Raw genomic sequence first — 21,976 nt, forward strand, 5'->3', positions numbered from 1 at the left:
GTAGGAAAATGCACCTCACACCTTTCAGAAATCTTAAAAATTAACATTGCAATGTGTTATTTCAAATTTCGTTTTCTTTTTGTCAAAAACAAAATATGCATGCCTCTATCGATGATGCTACAGCCCCTACCAAAATTTTGAGAAAATCAGAATTTTCAAATAAAAATCCGTTAAGAACTTTAAAAAATCAAAATGTGTAAATACGAAATCTCTTTTAAAGTGAATCCCGATTACCATTTTTGTCTTTGAATACAATTTTAATAGACTGAAAAGCTCCAAAAATACGAAATATATTATTATGCATCCTGTCCTCCAAAACGAAGCCATGTGTTATCCACATCCGGCCCCTCCTCCCCCAAGAAAAACTGCGTACGCCAGAGTATTGAACATTGTTGCAACTGAAATACAAAACATTTTATTTCTCTTTTAAATCATAGTTACCCTCACATTTCACTTTCAAGAACTTGTGCTTATTTTCAAGGCATCACTCTGAAAGACTCGTGTGCTTGGAATGCTGTGCTTTTCTCCATGCTACATGGAAATAATAATTCAAATTATTATTATTATTATTATTAGTGGTAGTAGTAGTAGTAGTAGTAGTAGTAGTATATGTAGTAATAGTATTGTCCCAGATCTTTGACTGTGGTAAATTGGCCATTTAAATTTTTTTCCACAGCATTTTTCATAATATTTCACAAGCTCAAGGGGGGGGTTTAAACCCCGTAACCCCCCCCTTGCGTACGCCACTGCCACGTGTTGAAAAATGTCCCAGTAGTTGTGGTCTCTGCACAAGTAGTAGCACAGACTCCATGGTAGCAGTGACTGGAGAGGGCTCGACAAATGAACTTGTGAGAGGGTTGTCGGTCCAGCTATAAGCGGTTTACAGCAGCTCGCACTGCTTTGCTCCGCCAACTCGGTTTCTACCCTTCTCTTCCGTTATGAGCAGCGCAGGCTTGCTCCTCAGTGACAGATTACAGAGACAGAGTACAGTAATGTTATACAAATGTTCATTTAGCGCATATCTTTTGTTGCGTCACCCTTATCGCCTCCTTATTTTTTTTAAACCCCCTTATCATTCGTTAGCCTTTATATTTTGTCGTCGACTATTTTTTTTTGTTACGCCGTTCAGTTTTCGTAGCTGTTTCTCACGCTATCACATAACTACAGCCCTGTCGTGTGTCGTAAAATGCCACAATGTTTACTTAATTTCATTTTTAATCAATTCATTGCAAATTATTTATCAAAATCGGAAAAAATAATATGAGCCCCTTAGTTTTGGGGGCTATCACTCCCTCCAGGCTCCAACCCTTTTGATTTGAATTGCTGTATTTTACTTCGCTTTTGTTCCGCTTTCGGCTAATTGGCGAAGATGGGAATGAGTGATGATATGATGAAATGAATGAAGATATGATGAAATGAATGAATGGACACTAACAAACACTCATGCCCAGGCTGGGATTCGAACCCGGGACTCCTGGCGTGGTAGCGCGATGTGCTAACCACTCCAGCCCTTCTAATTTCAACTGTGTAAATTATTCATCACAGTGTCTGAAAAAAATAATAGGTTACAGTGGCGGCGATTAGTGCAGTTGCTCTCCCGAGTTTTCGCCACTTTTGCCCCTGCACTATGCTAAATCTTACCTACAAAGGGAAATATACTGCCTTTGCCCCCCTCCCCTAGTTTTGGCACCTTGCCCTCCAGTTTTGGGTCCCAATCGCCGCCACTGGCGCACAAATTGATCGCCTCTTGCGCCCACTTTAATCCGCCCATGCACGCACGTTAAAAGTAGATGGCAGCAGCAGTCTGTATCCAAGACGACAGTAAACAAATGGTTGCTCGCAAAGGATCATGTAGGAGAGTACGGAAGGTAAAACTGTTTTCCAGAAAGAAACACAGCAAATAATCAATAGGTGACTATAAAGTATGTGTTAACAACAGACATGAATATAAATCGAACCACGCAAAAAAAAATCGTGTGCACAACGATTAGTACGGAATGAACACTTTCTGGACGAACCTGATAATACAGAGTTTTCCCCAGAAAACTGTTTTTTTTTTGCTGTTTTTTAAAAATATATGTTGGGTTGGGTGTATTATTATTAAATATATTTTTTTTTTTAAATCCAAATGTCCTTTTTCCACAGATTTATTATGTGTTAGTTTATATAAATTTTCTCACACGAATTTTTTCAGAAACAATTTTTTTGAAAGAATGAGTAAATAAAATAAGCACTGTAATAAAAGTTACTAGTTCCACACCGTGACCGCGCTAAGCCACCATGCTTTGGGCTTCGGCTACAGAATGCGCACAGGTTCGAGTCTCCTGGGGAACAATTAATTTTAGCCTCAGATGCCTGTGTATGGCACCGGTGGCCACCTACCATTGTGAGGAAATTGGGGAGCTACGAATGAGTAACCCGGTCATGGAAACCTGCAACAATGACTGGAGGTTCATCGTGCTGACCACACATCATTCTGTAAGTAGTTGGATGATCTTTCACCTCAGCAAGTGGGAATGAGGCCAGTAGTCGTAAGTAGACTCTGGTTCTCATGGGTTGTTCCGTCAAGGGTTATTTTATTTTCTTACAATAAAAGTTACTGAAAACGTATTTACAATACATAATACAGAAATAATTAGTGAGAAATAACCCAAAAAATAATCATCACTAAATGTGAAATCTGAAGCTGAATCCTTGTAAAAAAATTTCACAGTGTGCATATAAATTATTCTGTGCTATTTTTAAGAGTATAAACTAAAGCGCCACCTGTTTCATCACGAGTTCAAGTAAAATTCAGAAATCAATTAAAATACAAAAGAAGACATCTAAAAATAATGACCTGTAGTGCAACAGCCCATTGAGGGTCCAGCCCTACCTACCGACTTTCGGCCTCACCTATTTACTCACTCACCTGAGGTGGGAAATCATCCAATCATCCAATCAGCACATCAAACTCATCCGTAGCTGCCCAATTTCTTCAGGATGGTGGGTGGTCACGGTCCCATACACAGGCCAAAATCTCAGGAGCAAAGTTGTTACACTAGATATCAAACGGTTGGAATTTGAAAGAGGTTGTTACAGCACAGAGACACACACACACACACACACACACACACACACACACACACACACACACACACACACACACACACACACACACACACACACACACACACACACACACACACACACACACACACACACACACACACACACACACACACACACACACACACACACACACACACACACACACACACACACACACACACACACACACACACACACACACACACACACACACACACACACACACACACACACACACACACACACGAACGATTATAGCCCGTCATTCATTCACAACAGAATTTTATTTTACAGTGTGCTAAATGATGAGCTATCCCAGTTGCCCATCTTATTGGACAGAAATTGTACAGTGGGCTATGCATGTCGATCGTACAGCAAGGGTTAAGGAACTTGAGCTAAAACACACACACACAATGAACTGAATCTTACTCTTGCAAAATTAGTACTATTATGAGCAAAGCATGCAGTTTTTATTAGGTCTTCTCCTTTACAAATTGAAAGGGTGCCAATACTTTCAAGGGGCACAACTTTTTTCTCTTTTTTGCTTATTCAGTGCTATCTTTTACTCAGCGAATTCCCACTTGGCTTGGGCATAGCTTCAGCTCTAATCTTCCATGTCCAAGTATTATCAACTACAGGCAAAATAGCCTGCATCTTCTTTAGATGATCTATTTCCACAGGCTCGTCTTATAATACTCATGTTTAGCAGTGTGCGAATTAAACTTTTTGCTTGAGGAAAGTGATAAATGCATATTATTATTAATTGTAGTAGTAACATATAGGTATAGCAGTGACAACAAATATCTGGTGGAAATATTTTATATTTGTACATCACCTGATGATTTCACATATAATAAGAATTGATTGAGATAAAATTAGATATGACAAATGACAGAATTATAATAGGAAAACTCAACTAGAAATGAGATGCCCATTCAATGTAAAAAGTGCAATGCAAATGCCAATCATACATAGTTCAGACATTCAGGTATTGTGGTAGCATATAGTTATCTTGATAAAAAAAACTTTTACACCAGCTAATGTACCTAGGCTTGCCAACCCTCCTGGAATGGCTGAGTCTCCCAGAATGACAAGATTTGGTACTATTATATTTTTTATTATTTTTTTATGGTATTTCATGTCAGTTTACCCCACCTGTAAAATCAGTTAGGTCGAATCATAAAATTATTGTTATTATTTATTAAAGGGTGGATCACATACATGATACACCATAAACAACAAATGAAATCTGATCTCACATTGTCCAAAGATATTAATTATTGTAATATCCGTATGACTTAAATAGCATTTCTCGTCCATTCTGATCAACCATTATGATGAAGTTGAGTAATGCCAGAAGTATTTGGCAGAAGAAACAATCTTCTTAAGAGCAGCTTTATTTTTCATCAACCATTAATAAATCACCCAGAAAACCTTACCTTACTTATCAGACACACAACTCTAGATTTTTCTTATAAGTTTGTGTCATTGCTCTACAAATAACGGAACACATACAAAACAATACATCTTTTTTAACATGAAATGTCTCTCAAATTTAGATATCTTTCAAGATAACTCCTAGACTTTCAAAAAATGGGACAAATTGTGTCTTTTTAATAATATGGACAGGATGACTGGGTACACGCCTCTGAAACAGGACGTATGGTCACCCTAGGATGATACACAAGAAATGCACATCTTCATCTGTATGAAGGTATTAGTGTTATATACATGCATTTATTTAAAATTAATAATTATGTATACAATTCTCTTACTTTTAGAGAGTGTGTAGTGGGGAGAGATGTAATAGGAGAGAGGTATCTTCAGAGATCTTGGCATTCTACCATTACCTTGCCTATATACTCTATGTGATCAAAAGTATCCGGACACATCGCGAAACGTGTGTATCATAGAGGGCGACACAGTACTGCCATCTACCGCATAGAACACATAGTCAGCGAACTCAGTAGTCTGCAGACAGTGTGAGACAGCAGTATGGGATGGTCTGAGGAACTCACAGACTTTCAACGTGGTCAGTTGGTTGGGTGCCACTTGTGTAGGAAGTCTGTGTGTGAGATTTCCACCCTGCTAAACATCCCTTAGTCCGCTGTTTCCGATGTTATAGTGAAGGGATGTGTACAAACCAAAACCATGCAGGCCAATCTCCCATGTTGACCTCCAGAGACCATCGAGTGTCGAAGAGGGTTGTACAGCATTATCGTCAATCATCCATCGCCACCATCACACAGGAATTCCGAACTGCACCAGGATCTACTCCAAGCACCATTACTGTTTGGTGCAAGGTGCACCAACTTGGTTTCCATGGCCGAGAAGCTGCCCATAAGTCAAACAGCATCGAAACTGGACCAAAGAACAGTGGAAAACCTTCGTGTGGAGTAATGAATCATAGTACACAATGTGGCGATCCGATGGTAGGGTGTGGGTGTGGCGAATGCCTGGTGAATGACATCTACCAGCCTGTGTAGTGCCGACAGTGAAATTCGGAGGTGGCGGGGTTACAGTGTGGTCATGTTTCTCCTGGAGGGGGCTTGGCCCCCTTGTTGCTTTACATGGCAATGTCACGGCACAAGCTTACGTTGACATTTTAACAGCTTTCATGCTGTCTACCATCGAAGACCAGTTCAGGAACAACCATTGTGTCTTGCAACACGACCGAACACCTGTCCATACTGCAGGGCTTGTGGGGGAGTGGTTTGACGACAACAACGTCCCACTAATGGACTGGCCTGCACAGAGTCTTGATTTGAATCTCATAGAACATCTCTGGGATGTTTTGGAATGCCGAATTCGTGCTAGACCACACCGATCCACATCAATACCTCTTCTCATTTTGGCGCTCTGCAAGGAATGGGCTTCCATTCCTCAGGAAACCTTCCGCCACCTGACTGAAAGTATGCCTGTGAGAGTGGACACTGTCATCAAGGCTAAGGGTGGGCCAACACGGTATTGACTGCCAGTGTTCCTGATGGAGGGTTGCCCAAACTTGTACTTTATTTTCAGGTGGGTGTCCGGATACTTCTGATCACATAGAGTATATTACATTTACTGTGCTATGTAAAACAAGATATGTATAGTTACTCCAAACATATCAAGGAAGTACATCAATACAACACAAGAAAAATCACAATCTGGTTATACGGACTCATAATACCACTCTCCTTAAAAAAGGTCCTAAATTCGTAGGTATCCACCTGTATAATAAATTACCTGATCACATGAAAACAATGGAATCAAGTACCCAATTTAAGAGGGAATTAACAAAATTCTTATTACATTGTTTTTATTCAATAATGAATTTCTAAATTTGTAAATATTAAATTACATAAATTGTCAACAAAGAGAGTTCGATTGTACAGAAAATGGAATTATACTATTTATATTATCATGTACGAAGTATTCACTATATGCTATTATTGTGCCTAAATGATCATTAATCGGTTCTGTATATATATTGCATTCTTCCATGTTGTTACATATTTACTTTTACATTTTATTTTTACACTAAAAAAATTTCTTCGCTTGTTATTGTGCTTGCCTTAAATATTGTATGTTATTTCACTCCCATAGTGTATTCTTCCTTTATTTGGATTTCCCTCATGTAGAAGTCCTTCAAATCATTGCTGTAATTCTTGTCTATAATTGTATTAATATAATATTTCCTTCATGTAGTAGTTCTTAAAATCATTACTGTAATCCTTGTCTAGAATTGTATTAATATTTTATTACTGCATGTATTGTTATATGACGATTTGCATACCTATGGACATTGGTCAACGGAAATAAAAAAATATGTACTAAATTCCACACACAAATAGAATAAATATTGAAGCCCTAAGAACAAAAAACAATGCTATAAATAAATTCAGGAGTGGCAATTCTATTTCATTTCACTACTAGTAAATCTTTATATATATATATTCAAACTCTGCTAATTTATACTTCAGATAATATGTAATCACATAAGCAAAGAATTAGATGTAACATACCATGCTTGTGTTTAATCTGCATGCATTAATGCGTGTGTATAGGTATGTGTATAGTTATGTATTCCATGTGATTAATAATAGCAATCAATTATGCATTGTTAGGATAATCTCTTCAACAGGTGGATTTTCAATTTATTTACTGTGCCTATTATTGTATACACAGACAATTACATAAAATTACTCAAGGAATTTGATGGATTGCTTCTCCTCATCAGAATCATCTGAGTCAGAATCGTCCATTAAGTATGCATCATCTTCATCACACACAAACTCATAAGTTATTACTGCATTTCTGTACAGAATCTTGCACGTCACAAAGTGAATGAACTCAAACACATCCATGAGGCTTACTCTAGTCACACATCTTGACAAACCTGCCACTAGAACTAAAAAGAGAAAAATAAGTTGTTATTGCATTTAGTAATATTTAAAGTAATTTTTTGAATTATACAGGAAGGAGGATCCCAGGGGTCACTGCCCTTCTGCCATGGCACCAACAAATGTTTCAGTATTATACTGGAAATTTACTTCGATGACAAATATCGTAAAATACCTAGCTCTATTCAGTTTGAAAGCCTGCTCATGAATCACCAGAAAGATGAAAATTCAGTGAGAATGGGAAGAGCAAGAGCTTAGAGCAAATGCTGTTTAGGGCTCAAACCTTAAATCTTTGGAGGCAAGATTCTGAGTTAGTCCCGCACCGTGGCCATGTGGTCTAAGCTGTCATGCTTTGGGCTCCGGCTACGGGACGCATGCAGCTTCCTTCCTGGGGAAAGCATAACAACTTTTCTCCTGAGATTTTGGCCTGTGTATGGGACTGATGGCAACCCACTATTGTGAGGTAATTGGGGAGCTATGAATGAGTAGCGTAAACCGGCCACATAAAACTTAGACCAACAACGGTTCTTCGTGCTGACCACACGTCACCCTGTAACTGTTTCTATGTTCTCTCACCTCGGCAAGTGGGAGTGAGGCCGGCTGTCAGTAGGTAGTCCCTGGCCCTCACAGGCTGTTGCGCCATGGGTTATAATTATTATAAGATTCTGAGTTGTAAACTGAATGTGCTCGGCCACCAGGTGGCACTAAACCTTCTTACCGATATGCCACAAAAGTTACATTTTGAAACTCAATTTGAGAATTAATTTTAAGAGAAACTAAAGGTTGTATATTACAAATTTGGTACATCAATTGAGAACTTAACTTGAAGAATAATAAATTATAAACTTAATGCCACTGTTCTTTTCAGAAATATATTCATACATGATTGTCAAGAACATTATGCACTAGCTTGTTGGGCGAACATGTTAAGTTGTCGACTTTAGATCTCGCCACTTAAGTTTCCAGGTTCAAATCCTGGTATGGGTGTTCTTTGTGAGTGCCCCTTTATCAATTTCATTCACTTGTCCCCATTGTCATAATTAGCCAAAAGTTGCAGAAAAGCAACACTAAGTAACAAAATACAAGTACAAGAACATTATGCAAAATTTAAATGAAATATATCACATAAAACTAATTGTTCCTTGATTTAAACTCTTCACTTATTACTTAAAAGTAGATGATTAGCAGCACACTAAAACACTTACTAAAAAGATCCAGAAATTGGGCACCAACTCTCATCTGATACCGTTCTGTGGGCAATTGGTAGAAGGAGATTTTTGCAACTGAGTATTCATCAGTTGTTAAGCTGAAATAAACAAATATCATTGCAGAAATCATTTACAGAAATCATAAAACACTATTTGGATAAATTCTTTGTTATTAAGAGCACCTACATTCAGCGGTGGCTCCAGGATTATTCATTTAGGGGTGCTGAGAGGGTGCGGAAAGAAATTTAGGGGGTGTGATTCTGATAATAAGGAAAACATGAAACACGTATGCAACCTTTCAAAACTGGGGGAAGGGGGGCAAGGAGAGTTTACTTTCCCTTGGTAGATAAGGTTTAGCATAGTGTGGGGGCAAGAATAGCAAAAAGCGAGGGCAACTGCATCCCTAATCGCTGCCACTGATTAACATAAATTACTGACTGAAATTAAAATATATATGTGAAATATATAACTTTAGATTGACATTCATTTTCCAGGGAAGCTGTGCTCTCCACCCTCCATCTTGACCCTCCCTGGACGTCCATGAATATATGTATTAAGTCTTATACTCCAAGAAAGTGGTCGTACAGTGTAAACATTAAGATACACGTTGCAGTCTTATTGAACTATGTAGTGAAATACAAAATAAAATCATCCTGCCCTTAAAAACACAATTTTTGAACCTTTTCAATTTAACTAATGGAGGTACAAAATACGTAGTACATTATACCTTCTGTCTGCCACAGGACAAACCGCGAAGGGCACAGGAACTATGTCATCTTTAAAATCCCTTCTGCCGCACTATCCCCAACAATGAACTTTAAAAGTTCTTCGTGGACATTGTGCCTCTTTCTAACAGTTTTTGAAAAAGCTTGAAATGGTATGTTTACTAGACATGTTACATGAGATACAAGGACCATAGTTTGAAGCCATAACTCTCACGATGTTTTAATTTCTTTATGACAATATTTTGCCTAAAATACTTTCATTGATCAAATATCTTACTTTGCAAAATCTGACCAGACAACTTTAATCTCTGCCTGCATGCAGTCAAGCAAACACTGCTTCATACAGTTTTTCCGTCTTCCTTTGTTCCGCTTCTCTGATACAGTGTCATTCCTTTCTGAAAGAACAGAATTACTGCATTTTAAAATTTCATAGAGATTCAGAACTGAATAATCTGATATATTTTTCATAACATTAATGTTCCTTAGTCAGTTTACTTAACAAAAACTATGAAACTGGAAAGAGTATTTTTCATACAAATATTTACTTGATTAACCTTACATCAAAGAAGTTCAATAACAAAATAATGTTAATTTCTATACAATTATTTTGAAAATGATGAATTTAGGTACTTATTCATTTGTTTGATATATGAAAATTAATCTTTATACTTACTGAAGTAGTAATCCAAACACTTGAGGCCTCTGTAGTCACACATTTGCCTTGGATCTACAATGGAGTGAATGATTGAAAGTCACAATAGAAATATTACTTTTAAATGCAATGAACTACAACTCTAAAAATTACTGGAAATAATGTTTTTGCCTGTTAAATGAACAGTTTATTAGTTATAGTAGATGTTTATTATAAATCTTAAAAACTCTACTCAGATGGATTAAAAGTAGCCCCGGTAGCTCTCAGTCGTTAGTGCATCTGACTACCATGCAAGGATGGCGAGAACTGGGATTTTCTGGCACCCACCATCGTCGTATAAAGTGGGTACCTGGAGAATACTCTGGGAGGTAAAGACAACCAGGGGCAGATCACATCACACCCAGCTTCGGCCATGATCAATAAAGTGTGAGGCCCTAACTCCACATCCCCTGCATGCCTTCATGGCATAGTGCAATGCACAGGGGAGCACTTTACTTCAGATGGGTTAAATTTTAAGTGTCCTCCTCGTCTGTCTCATGCTACAAACTAAACATATTTATGAAGTGTCTGCAACTTGATACTATTCTTAGCCCTGTGCTGTCAACTATTAATGTAAAATTATTGTATTGTGTTAGCACACATATAAACTGTGTTATGCCTCGCTGAGAGTTCCAAAGTTTTCGCACATGTATTCTAGTGCACAGCACATCAACACGGGCTGAAGTAATGCAAGTAACTCTGAAGACCATTATCTGCGTATGCTGCGATCAAGCCATGGAAAGCTAGTATATAAGAGTGAGATCTGACTCTGAGAGTCTGCTGATGCCAAGTTGACAATGGATGGACAACTCCCACGGGAGGTCCAGAGGAAACAGATAGAAGCTCAAACCATTGCAAAAGCAGCAGAAATACCTCTCCTACCTAGCATACTTCCAACTTTTAGCTGTGTGGAAATTCCCCAAGCTTCCTTGGTTCAGATCAAGTCCTTTAACTGTGTGAAAAATCTCTCCAAACATTACTTTGATGCTTGAACCTAGTTTGATCTCAGCAGAGGAACTCGAGGCATTAACACCTTTCCTAGTCTGACCACTGGCCACATGCCATGTGGAGTACACAGGTACTCTGAACCTGCTTCTGGTTATGACTGGTTGAGGTACCAGATACTTCTTGTCAGTAACTTGTACCTGACAACAATCCACTGGAGGGGGAGAAGAAAAAAAGATGCCCATAAATTAAATTAGGACCTTATTACCCTCTTCTTACCTCCTCTGAGGAAAAAGTGGATGGGCTCTGGCCTCCTTTTTCTTCATATTTTACATTCTACAGTATATGGAAACAATTATAGGCAGTCAACTATATTAATATAGCTCAAAAATAACAGAATTTTAATAGTTATCATTTCATTTATTGTGTTGCTATTATTATTAAATCTCTTGAATTAACAAAATATTTCTTTCAAAAATTTTTTGAATGTAAATATTTTTAGTCACCCTACTAAACAATATATAAATTTGAAAACTCTTTCAACCAATATAGAGTTTATATACTCTAAGGGTTACTATTTATTTAATTAGTATAAAATGTTTACTAAATCTATGGAAGGATTTTGAACATTTCCACTCCTTAAAATAGTTGCAAAGGACGAATTCTACCATGCACTTGTACTGAAAAATCATAAGATTGTTTTCTCAACATGGGTGTCAGGGGTGCCCACAGGGGGGTTTCATGATGCGTCTGTGTCATGGGAATTTTTGGGGGGGACAAAATTTTATACCAATTCTATATATCTTCACACAAAAATGGGGCGGATTGTATCGTTTGATTGACTTTGTTATTGATTTTTAATTTTGGTTATTATGTATAGTTTTTCTACCTACCTGTGGGTGATCGCGGCGATAGGGTTGAAATGAAACACCACCTCTTATGCCTATAGAATTGGTTTGGATGGAGGGGGGGCATGATATTTGCATTAATACAAGGTTAGTCGAGTATACAAACTGTGCAGAATAAGGTTGACTAACAATGGCAGTGAGCCTAAAGTATCTAAATTATACATATATTGCTTAAATATGTCTGTATTATACAGTGATGCAACTACAGGGGGTCATTGCCCCCAACCTTTGATGGAAGTCAATTCTAGGGGGGACAAACATTCAGGGCCAAGGACACCTGCAGAAGGGGGGCACAGAGGAGCAATTACCCCTTCGATTTCAAATTTTATGCAAATAAAAATACATTTTGTAAAATGTTCTTGCTTGCTTCGCTCACATCAGCTGCTTTTCTCATTTTCGTCAAGTTCAGAGCTGTAGTAGGTAGGTGCGGTAGGAGTAGGCCATGGGCGCCGAATGATCTAAAAGAAAAAAAGTTGTGAAAGAGAGAATGCCTTGGCACCCCATGATATTATTTGCACCTTATTAGGGGCAAGTAGGGGCAGCAAACATTGACGGCCAAGGGCACCTGCAAGGGGGGGAGCACAGAGGAGCAATTACCCCTTTTGATTTCAAATTTTTTGCAAATAAAAATATATTTTGTAAAATTTTCTTGCTTGCTTCGCTTCATTATCTGCTTTTCTCGTTTTCGTCAAGTTCAGAGCTGTAGCTAGGGGCAGCGGGAGTCCGCCATGAGCCATTTATGAGGATAATAAATGTTACCCAAAATATTGTTTTTGAAAGCAATTGAATAATCATAATCATATGTGTCTGAATTTGATATTAGCACACCCCCCTATAATAACTGTGTATTTAAAAAGAAAAGAAGAAAAGTTGTTGAAACTATTGATATTAATGGTAATCTCTAAATAAATAAAATAAACTTGGATATTGAAAGAAACAAATTTTGGGTTTATTACAAAAACAAAATACATCTTTAGTGCAAACTAACATTTAATTTTGGTAACTTTATTTATATACAGGGTGACCTGTAATTAGATGTATTCCCTGAAAGGGGTTAAAGTAGATGCAATTTGCAATAAATTTGACCATATGATACCCCATCCGAAAATTAGTAGTTTTAGAGATAATCGAATTTCTATTGTTTTTTTTAAAATGACAATTATCCACATAAAAATGCGAATTGAGAAAAAACAGCTCATTGTATGACACATATTTCAGCGTTTTCTGATAACTAACAAATAAGTGGGCCTCACCTATGGCGCAGTGGTAGTGTTGTTGCCATGAGATCAAGGTGTCCCGGGTTTGATACGCGGTGGAGGCACATAGTGGTTCGGATCCCACTTTAAACTGTAGGTCCAGTCCCGATTAGCCTTACTGTGCACAAAGTGAACTTAAAACACCAAATCAAACCAAACCAAACAAATAAGTGGTTTGTTGGAAAAAAGGTTTGTCCCAAATAACAATTACATGTAAGTAACGGGTGGATCTAAACTTACAAGTGATGATAAAAAAATGCACTTTTAGTTTACTTGGCAACATATTAATAACAAAAATGGTATGACATGAAGTGTACAAATTACTTAAATTACTTCCTTGTGTCATCTGCTAGCCAACAAGGTAAAAATGTTGCTAACATTCATATTTGTGTACAAGAAATAATACTTCATTCATCTTCATGTGAATGGAATCAATGAACAATACAATTAAAGAACATTATACGTCTTGCTCAAAGTGGGCACCTCTGTTGCGAATGCAGGCACGCAGGTTTTTACCGACATTTGGTCTCGTAACTCATGATGTGATGGCGTCCTTTATGTGTTGACCAGCTGTTAAGATCCTCTCCCTGAGCTCTTCTTGTGAGTTTACCGGTGTCTTGTAAACTAAGTCTTTCATGTGGCTCCAAATGTAAAAGTCAATGCGTCAAATTGATCGACGGGGTATCATATGGTCAATTTTTTTGCATATTGCCTCTACTTTAACCCCTTTTAGGGAATGCATCTAATTACAGGTCACCCTGTATATATACTTAAAATATGAGTTACAATTATGTCATGGCTTACTTCAGGGAAATTAACTCTCACATCAGTTAGTTAATATGTATACTTAGTATTACTATAACTTTTGAAGCCAGAATTCTGAAATTGACCCTCTGAAATTGCGTTTACCTGTGTTAGGTATTAGATGATGTGTACAGTTGCAGAACCTGAGCATGTATGTAGATTTGCATTCCAGAGTGCATGCACTATAGGAATACCGAGGATAAGCCCAGACATTCTCATTCTCCTCAGTGAACTTGCATCGTCTTCCTTCAGGATCCAATGCACGAACATTTCCTTTCAGAGTGGTGTCCTTCTTCGAAAATTTCACCTGAAGTTCTTGCCCTGGTTTCAAAATCTTTTTCTCGTTAAAAGGAAATGGTAACTTTGAGGCAGTGGCAAACCCTATTTCCTCTTCAGCGTGTACAAAAACCTACAGTAAAAATATTCAAGAGTAAGCAATTACTTTTGTTTTTAAAATAATGTAACATTAAACATTTACTTTCAATTTGGTCAGTTTTAATTGACTTGTTTTTCTCATAAATTACAAATGGATAATAGCAAACTGGAAGTTTACTATATCAACACAGCTATTAAGGGAGCATCAACACCACATGGACACATTATATGCCAAATTATTGTGAAACCTCCCTAATGTTTCCCCAGGAATTCAATGAAAATCATAATATGTTTCAAATCATATGTACAATTGTAGATGAAAATGCTTCAAAGATTCGTTGGGCATATCTTCCAGGTATTGTACAGTCATTTTTTATATTTTAAATTTTTTTATGTATTCAAATTTCAGATACAGCACTTGTAAGGTCATTTTACACTGAAAATTCTAATAAATCAACAAGAACAAGTCAGGATGGTTTTAGGTAAAAACAAAAAGGGATACATATAAACAGATATGACATAAACAATAAAACAAACAAAAGATTTACATATTCGTTCTTAGAGAAGATCGGAAAATACTTTCAGGGGCAAACATGTCGATGTTTGTAGGTAGTTTATTATAGAACTGTGGCAGCCTGTGGATCAGAGAGCGCTGTATAAGGGAAAGCCTAGTGGTAGAGTTGTGGAACAATTAAGTGTTTCGGGTCGATCAAGAGGGAACTCTGAAGTTGAATTCTGTAAGTAGAAATTCAGATCTTAATTTTCCATTGATGATTTTATAAAAAAATTTCATATCGGCCATATCGCATTGGGTCTGCAGTAACTGGATGTTCAAAGTAGTCAGGATGTCAGGTTTCTGAAGATGCCATAGAGAAGGAATTCTATGACGAACAATAGCGGTAAAGAAGCTGAGGACGGAATCCATGCTAGAAAGATTTGTATTGGAGCAGTATTTGAGAATCGGAGAAATGAATGACTTGAAAAACAGGCTAAGAGAAGTTATAGTATCAATTTCAGTGAATCTGTAGAGGAGGCCTAAGAGGCGCATTGCACTTTTAGTTGTAGCTGCAATGTGTTTCTTAAAGTTCAGTTTTTCATCTATGATAACACCTATATCTTTTTGGGTCGCAACTGTGGTAATATAATTGTTATCCAGAGAATGTATTTTGTTCTTTTTTAAAGAGACTGTGAGGGAGGAACATTTCTGCGGGTTAAGTTGTTGATTCCACTGCTTACACCATGTGACAAGTTCTGAAAGAGCATTCTGGAGAATCAAAGCATCTTGTGTGGTTCAGATTTCTATGAAAAGTTTACAGTCGTCAGCAAACGTGACAGGAAGTGAGGAAAATCTTTGAGGTAAATCGTTCATGTATAGGATGAACAAGAGAGGGCCCAAGATGATCCCTTGTGGCACCCCAGACAAGACAGGAAGAAAATCAGAAGAGGCGCCTGAAAGGGTGACACACTGTGTCCGTGAGTGTAGAAGATAATCCTGGATTAAGGAGAGAAATTTGCCATGTATGTTAAATCTAGTTCGTAATTTGTGAATAAGAAGAGCATGGTTTATTTTGTCAAAGGCTTTTGAAATATCCAAGTATATCGCACCTAGCTGGGAATTTTTGGAAATAGCCCTGGTGGCATGTGAAAGGAGAACTGAAAGATTAGTCAAGCAAGAGCTACTTGGAAGAAACCCGTGTTGGGCAGTACTGATATGCGGAGATGTAAATCTGAATAATCTGCCCTTAACGATTTTTTCACAGATTATAGACAGAGGTGACAGGAGTGATATTGGTCTGTATGATGTAGCACTATTTTTGTCTACAGATTTGTGAATGAGTACAACGTTGGCTTTCTTGAACATCTGAGGAAACATGCCTTTAGAGAAGCACCTATTTAGCAAGAGAGAGAGGATGAGTCAAGAAGTCAGCAGTGTTACGGAGGAAAATTGTGGGAATTTCATCTGGTCCTAATGAAGGGTGTATGGGTAATGAGGCAAGGAGAGATTTAACTTCTTGAGAAGAGGTTTTGATAGTGGAGAGAGAGTGTCTCATACAATATTCTTGCCTGTCCGTGATCTGCTTGACTTTGCCAAGTTAAAATGCAAGCAGCTTAGTGAAACGTGATTGGGCAAAAAATTTTAGAGTTTTATTAATGTCATCTTGCATATTTGCACTATCATCATCATCATCATCATCATCATCATCCTTCGCCGTTTCCTGCCTCTGGCTGAGTTAGCATAGAAGTCAAGCCTCTCCTGGTCTTCCATCACTTCTCTTTTTCAACGGTGTTCCAATCTTGTCCTCTTCTCCTAACACACTCCACTATCTGCTCTTTCCACCAACATATTGGTCTTCCCCTTGGTCTTATTCCCACTCCATGTACATTATAAGCTCTTACTGGTAGTCTTTTCTGCATCCATCCTCTTCATGTGTCTGAACCATCTTATCTGTGTCTGGTCTATCCTGTCCTGAAGCTTCACCACACTCACCCACCTTATTCCATGCCTTTTAGTCTAACCCAATATACTCCTTAAAAATTTCATCTCCTCTGCCTGCATCTTTCTTTTGTCTCTCTCTGTCATTGTCCAAGTCTCTACTCCATATGTAATTATTGGCACATAGTATGTGTTATACCGGGTGAGTTTTTTAAGCTTGACACTTGTTCATCTCGAGGGGGCTCATCCAATGATGCCAAACTCCACCCCCACCCCACCTCCTGGGGGTGGGGCGAAGGGCAACTGTAAAATCTCAAATGGGAACCCCCATTTTTTATTGCAGATTCGGATTCTCCAGACAAAAATACGTAGGTTTTGTCTGAAACTGTTTTTTTTTTTTTGCATTTGTGATAGCTGGTGCTGTAATTGCAAAAGGTAAGATTTGTTGCAATTCTCGAGAACACTGTCCTCTTCGTCAGGCTTCGTGGCAGATTATGCCGTGTCTGTTTGACCAGAAAGCAAGGTGTAATGGTTTGTAAGATAAAACATGCGGTCCTGAAACATGCTCGGCAATCTGTTAAAAACGAGGTTAACCATTATAAAACTGTAGAACGTTGAAGAAAGGGAATGTAGAGGAAAGATGGGTAAAGATGTTAAAAAAATGGAAGAAGATAGAAACAAATAGGGTTTAATGTAACAAAAGAAATGACATGAGCGTTCATGATGATAGAGGAGTTCCAAGGTGGAGGTGGAGGGATGACGTAATAATGCAGGAGTAGCAGGCGAAAGGAGGGGGAGGGAGGAAGCAAGTCGGCGGGGTTAGTACCAGCCATCGGCAGCACATCAGCAGCGCACCAGCATCACAACATTAGCTGTGAAGACGACTAACTCGACGATCCACTCTGCGGAAGTGAGATTGTTTATTTTCACATGGGCAAAGGTTTTTACGGAGCTTTGAAATCTTCAACGTTTTACAGTTTTATAAGTGGTTAACAACGTTTTGAACAGATTGCCGAGCATGTTTCAGGACCGCATGTTTTGTCCTAAAGACCATTTGACCTTGTTTCCTAGTCAAACAGACACTGCATAATCTGCCACGAAGCCTGAAAAAGAGGAAGGAAGTAGTGTTTTTCTTCCTTGACTCCATTAGTGATAATGCAGGCTATAATGGTGCAAGAGAAAATTGAAATGGTGTACATTTATGTAGAAAGTGGCAGGAATATCAATGATGCTGTGATTCTATATGCTGAATGTTTTCCAGACCGGGTGCGATCGCACGCTTCTTTTCACAGAGTTGTTCAACAGTTCTCCACCGAGGGAACTGTACAACAACAACAAAAAAAAAAGCCATCGCTGAAGAACAATTGCTGGAGAAAATAATGAAATTGCGGTATTAGCTGCAGTGGCTCATAACCCCCACATTAGTACTAGACAAATAAGTCGTGAATCGGGAATTTTGCAGACTACTGTGTGCCAAATACTGAAGCATAGAAAATATAATCCGTTCCATGTTTCGTTGCATCAAGAACTTCACGGCAATGATTTTCAGAACTGAGTGACATTCTGTCAATGGGCGCTTCAGCAAATGCAAGGACACCCCAATTTCTTTACTCGAGTTTTGTTCTCTGACGAGTAGACATTTACAAATCACGGTACGATTAATCGACACAACATGCATTATTGGAGTGTCGAAAACCTGCATTGCTTATGCCAAGTTGAACATCAGCACCCTTGGAATGTAAATGTTTGGTGTGGAATAATTGGCGATAAACTTATTGGTCCATATTTTATCAATGGGAACTTAAATGGTGAGAAATATCGAAACTTCTTGCAGAATGAACTTCCAGTATTGCTTGCAGACCTTCCCTTAGACATGCGACAAACAATGTGGTTGCAACATGAAGGTTGTCCAGCACATTATTCCGTTACAGCACGGGAAGTATTAGATCGTATGTAAAACCGTCGGTGGCTCGGAAGAGGTGGTCTAATGTCTTGGCCTGCAAGATCGCCAGATCTTACTTCGCATGACTTTTGTTTGTGGGGCTACGTGAAGTGTGAAGTTTATAATGAACTGCCAACAACACGTGAGAACATGATTGAGCGAATCACCAATGCATGTCGAGAGATTATACTGGGCACGCTTCTCAGTTGTGTCCAGTCATTCCAAGTGCAGATAAATCAGTGTATCGACGTGGGTGGTGACATTTTCGAGCACTTATTGTAAAATGATTATTAAAAACAAGCACCCTGATGGTGAGAGGCGAGGGGACTCACCTAATCCACGTTTGGTAGAACCTGTCCCGCTTCCCGCGCTAGGGAGCGCTCAACAGTTACGGTGCCAATGAGAAAAGAGGAAAAATTCGTCTGCTGGGCAGCGAGGAGCGAATGAAAGCCAGAAGAGAGGCGCTTACGTAGACGCTGTTGCGACGTTGCGTATTTTAATTGGCTGCCTGGCTTTGACTTTCCCCAGCACCGAGAAAAGACAGGGAGCAACTAGCGCGGGAAGCGGGACAGGTTGTAACAAACGCGGTATAAAACAAGCACCCTGATGGTGAGAGGTGAGGGGACTCAACTAAAACAAGCACCCTGATGCTGAAAGGTGAGGGGACACCTAAAACAAGCACTAATGGTGAGAGGCAAGGGGACTCACCTAAAACAAGCACCCTGATGGTGAGAGGTGAGGGGACTCACCTTAAAAAAGCAGCCCAATGGGAACAAAATACTGCTACGTCCACGTCATTGTTTCTGGGTTATGCTAAATGCAGTTTCTTATAAAAATTCAACATGCCTCACGTCATTTTGTGTCATTTTTTACCATTTCCGCAATATTTCATTTTTGCGATTACAGCACCATCTATCATAAATCCACAAACAAGTTTAAGACAAAACCTATGTATTTTTGTCTGGAGAATCCGAATCTGCAATACAAAATGGGTGTTCCCATTTGAGATTTTAAAGTTGCCCCTCACCCCACCCCCAGGAGGTGGGGTGCAAGGTGGAGTTTGGCATCATTGGATGAGCCCCTTCATGATGAACAAATTTCATTCAGAACTTTTTCTCGATCAGATGCGTAAATTTCGAGATGTTTTGTTGTGTCAAGCTAAAAAACACACCCAGTATATTACCTTCTTGCATTTCATATGTACATCCCTGTTCCATATTAATCTTTGTATGCTTTGATATAGTCCACCACCCATTTGTCCTCTTCTGTTTACCTCTCCACTCCGTGTCCATCTTTATTCTTGATATCTTTCTGGCTCTGTTTCTTGTTGTTAGCACCTCACTCTTTTCTGCACTGAATTTCATTCCTGCTCTTTTGATTTCCTCATTCTAACTATCAAGCTGTCTATGTACTTGTTCCGTGTTGCCCCATATTACTAAGTCATCAGCAAACAACAGGGCCTTCATCTCTTCCTCTCCTATCTTCTTTCCCACCTCTTCATTAATTGCATACATTGTAATTATGAAGAGCAGTGGGGAAAGAGCACTTCCCAGTTTCAGTCTATTACTTATAATGAACCACTCCGTTCTTCCCACTTTACAGTGGGCCAGAATTCTGAAAATGGGGTCAGCATGTTGCTGATCGCTTTACCTCCACAAATGACAGAGATCATAAATATGTGGAGCCTCCACATTCCCCCATATTCCTTCATGGCATGGTGCAGTGGGCACGATTATTTTCACTTACCTTACGCTACGAAATAAATTTTACTAAAGTGCATTGTGTTCATATACTGACTGAGATAAACTTTAACCTTTACTTTCATTGTTAGTAGTGGATAGATTTTCCATTGGTCAGGCAAATTGTTGGGGTTCATCTGACACTCAATGATGTCGAGCAAGTGACATCTTCTGATAGTGTACATGATTTCTTATCAGGCAAAGGCTGAAAGCTTGATGTTAGTGGATCAGACAAGATAAGCAGATGATGCATAAGATCTTCGTTGGTAGAAATTTTGGGGGTCTTGCAGGAAAGTCACTCACTTAATATTCTTGATTCTTGCTACTTGAACCTACTCAGAGAGCTGTTGACTGGAAGAATAGCTGCTGTTATGACATCAGGACTGTGCACCAAGATCGTGTGTACGCAATCGGACATACAATACCAGAAATATTCTGTTACAAGAAGTTTCACAGTTACCAACGCATGTTCACGAAAACTGTGACTGTTACTACGGTGACTTGACGATTGTGTTTACAAAATAGTTGCATCGTTTGATTAACACCTTGTTAATGCCTGTGATTTCCACTGACTTTTTTAGGATCCTGAAAGAATTGGGGTGTTGTCTTGACATCATTAGAGGTGCCACTGCCATCTTGTTTAGACTTGTCAATGACAATGAAGCATTTGAATTTCTTCTGGACGTTTGGTTTTTTTGAGTTTTCGTTTTTGCTGTGTTCTCCACGAGCCTGCCTTTTTTGAATTCGATTCGAAACGACATGTCAAGGAAGAAGTAAAGTAATCTTGTCAAAGTTGTTTTCATTTCTGTCGGTCAAGCGCCACAAATGTACAACACCTGAGTAGATGATGTACTGCTTGCTTTGTTGCAAACTAGTGTATAAAAAGACTGTCAGAGTTTCCAGATTGCCAGCTTAGATGTATGTAGGACTGAGATGCTATACCTGGTCTCCAATGTATTCCGATTCTGCTGTGATTACATTAAATATTGCATTTTAATGCAATTCTATTTCAATGCAGGCTTATTTGATAGTGTGAAGCCATGCGAAACTAATATTCTTTTTCCATTTTGTAACTCCGAATAGGCAGGAGTTGGCAGCCAGTTTTCTCTTGATTGATTTTATAAGATCCATTGAATCATTCGGCATAAACATCTTCATCCCACCTCATTCCACAAATTTTGAAAGTCAAATGGAAGAAACGCCCGTCATTGTAACTCAGCTCAAAACGGCAGCATATGAACATGCTTGTATAACAATGACCCCAACTCAGCAATGAATTCATACATTGCTCACAGAAAGTCCATGCTTTGACAACACATAGAATGTGTGCCACAGAAGCCCAGACAGATAACGTTCTGATAATTCAATACCAGTCTCAATAGGTGAAACTGTGTGCGAGACATCTGTGGAATGGCATTTAACAAATGTTTGGGTTTTGCCCACCTTAAATCCTCATTTAAATTAACACCTTGAT

General features: G+C 38.6%; 1 protein-coding gene across 1 annotated transcript in view; it reads right to left on the bottom strand.

Annotated features, from left to right (window-relative positions):
• Positions 1-6,771: 6,771 nt before the first annotated feature.
• LOC145988254 (pickpocket protein 19-like) overlaps positions 6,772-21,976 on the bottom strand; it is a 37,047-nt gene continuing 21,842 nt past the window's right edge. Inside the window, exons 6-10 of the mRNA XM_083123119.1 lie at positions 14,118-14,421; positions 10,082-10,135; positions 9,686-9,803; positions 8,681-8,781; positions 6,772-7,483 (exon numbers count right to left, since the gene is read on the bottom strand). Of these exons, the coding sequence (XP_082979245.1) occupies positions 7,275-7,483; positions 8,681-8,781; positions 9,686-9,803; positions 10,082-10,135; positions 14,118-14,421 (786 nt within the window). The 3' untranslated portion in view covers positions 6,772-7,274. The remainder of the gene's footprint in view (positions 7,484-8,680; positions 8,782-9,685; positions 9,804-10,081; positions 10,136-14,117; positions 14,422-21,976) is intronic.

This window comes from Lepisma saccharinum, chromosome 5 (genome assembly GCF_977018435.1).
Source record: "Lepisma saccharinum chromosome 5, izLepSacc3.1, whole genome shotgun sequence".
NCBI classification, from domain to species: domain Eukaryota; kingdom Metazoa; phylum Arthropoda; class Insecta; order Zygentoma; family Lepismatidae; genus Lepisma; species Lepisma saccharinum.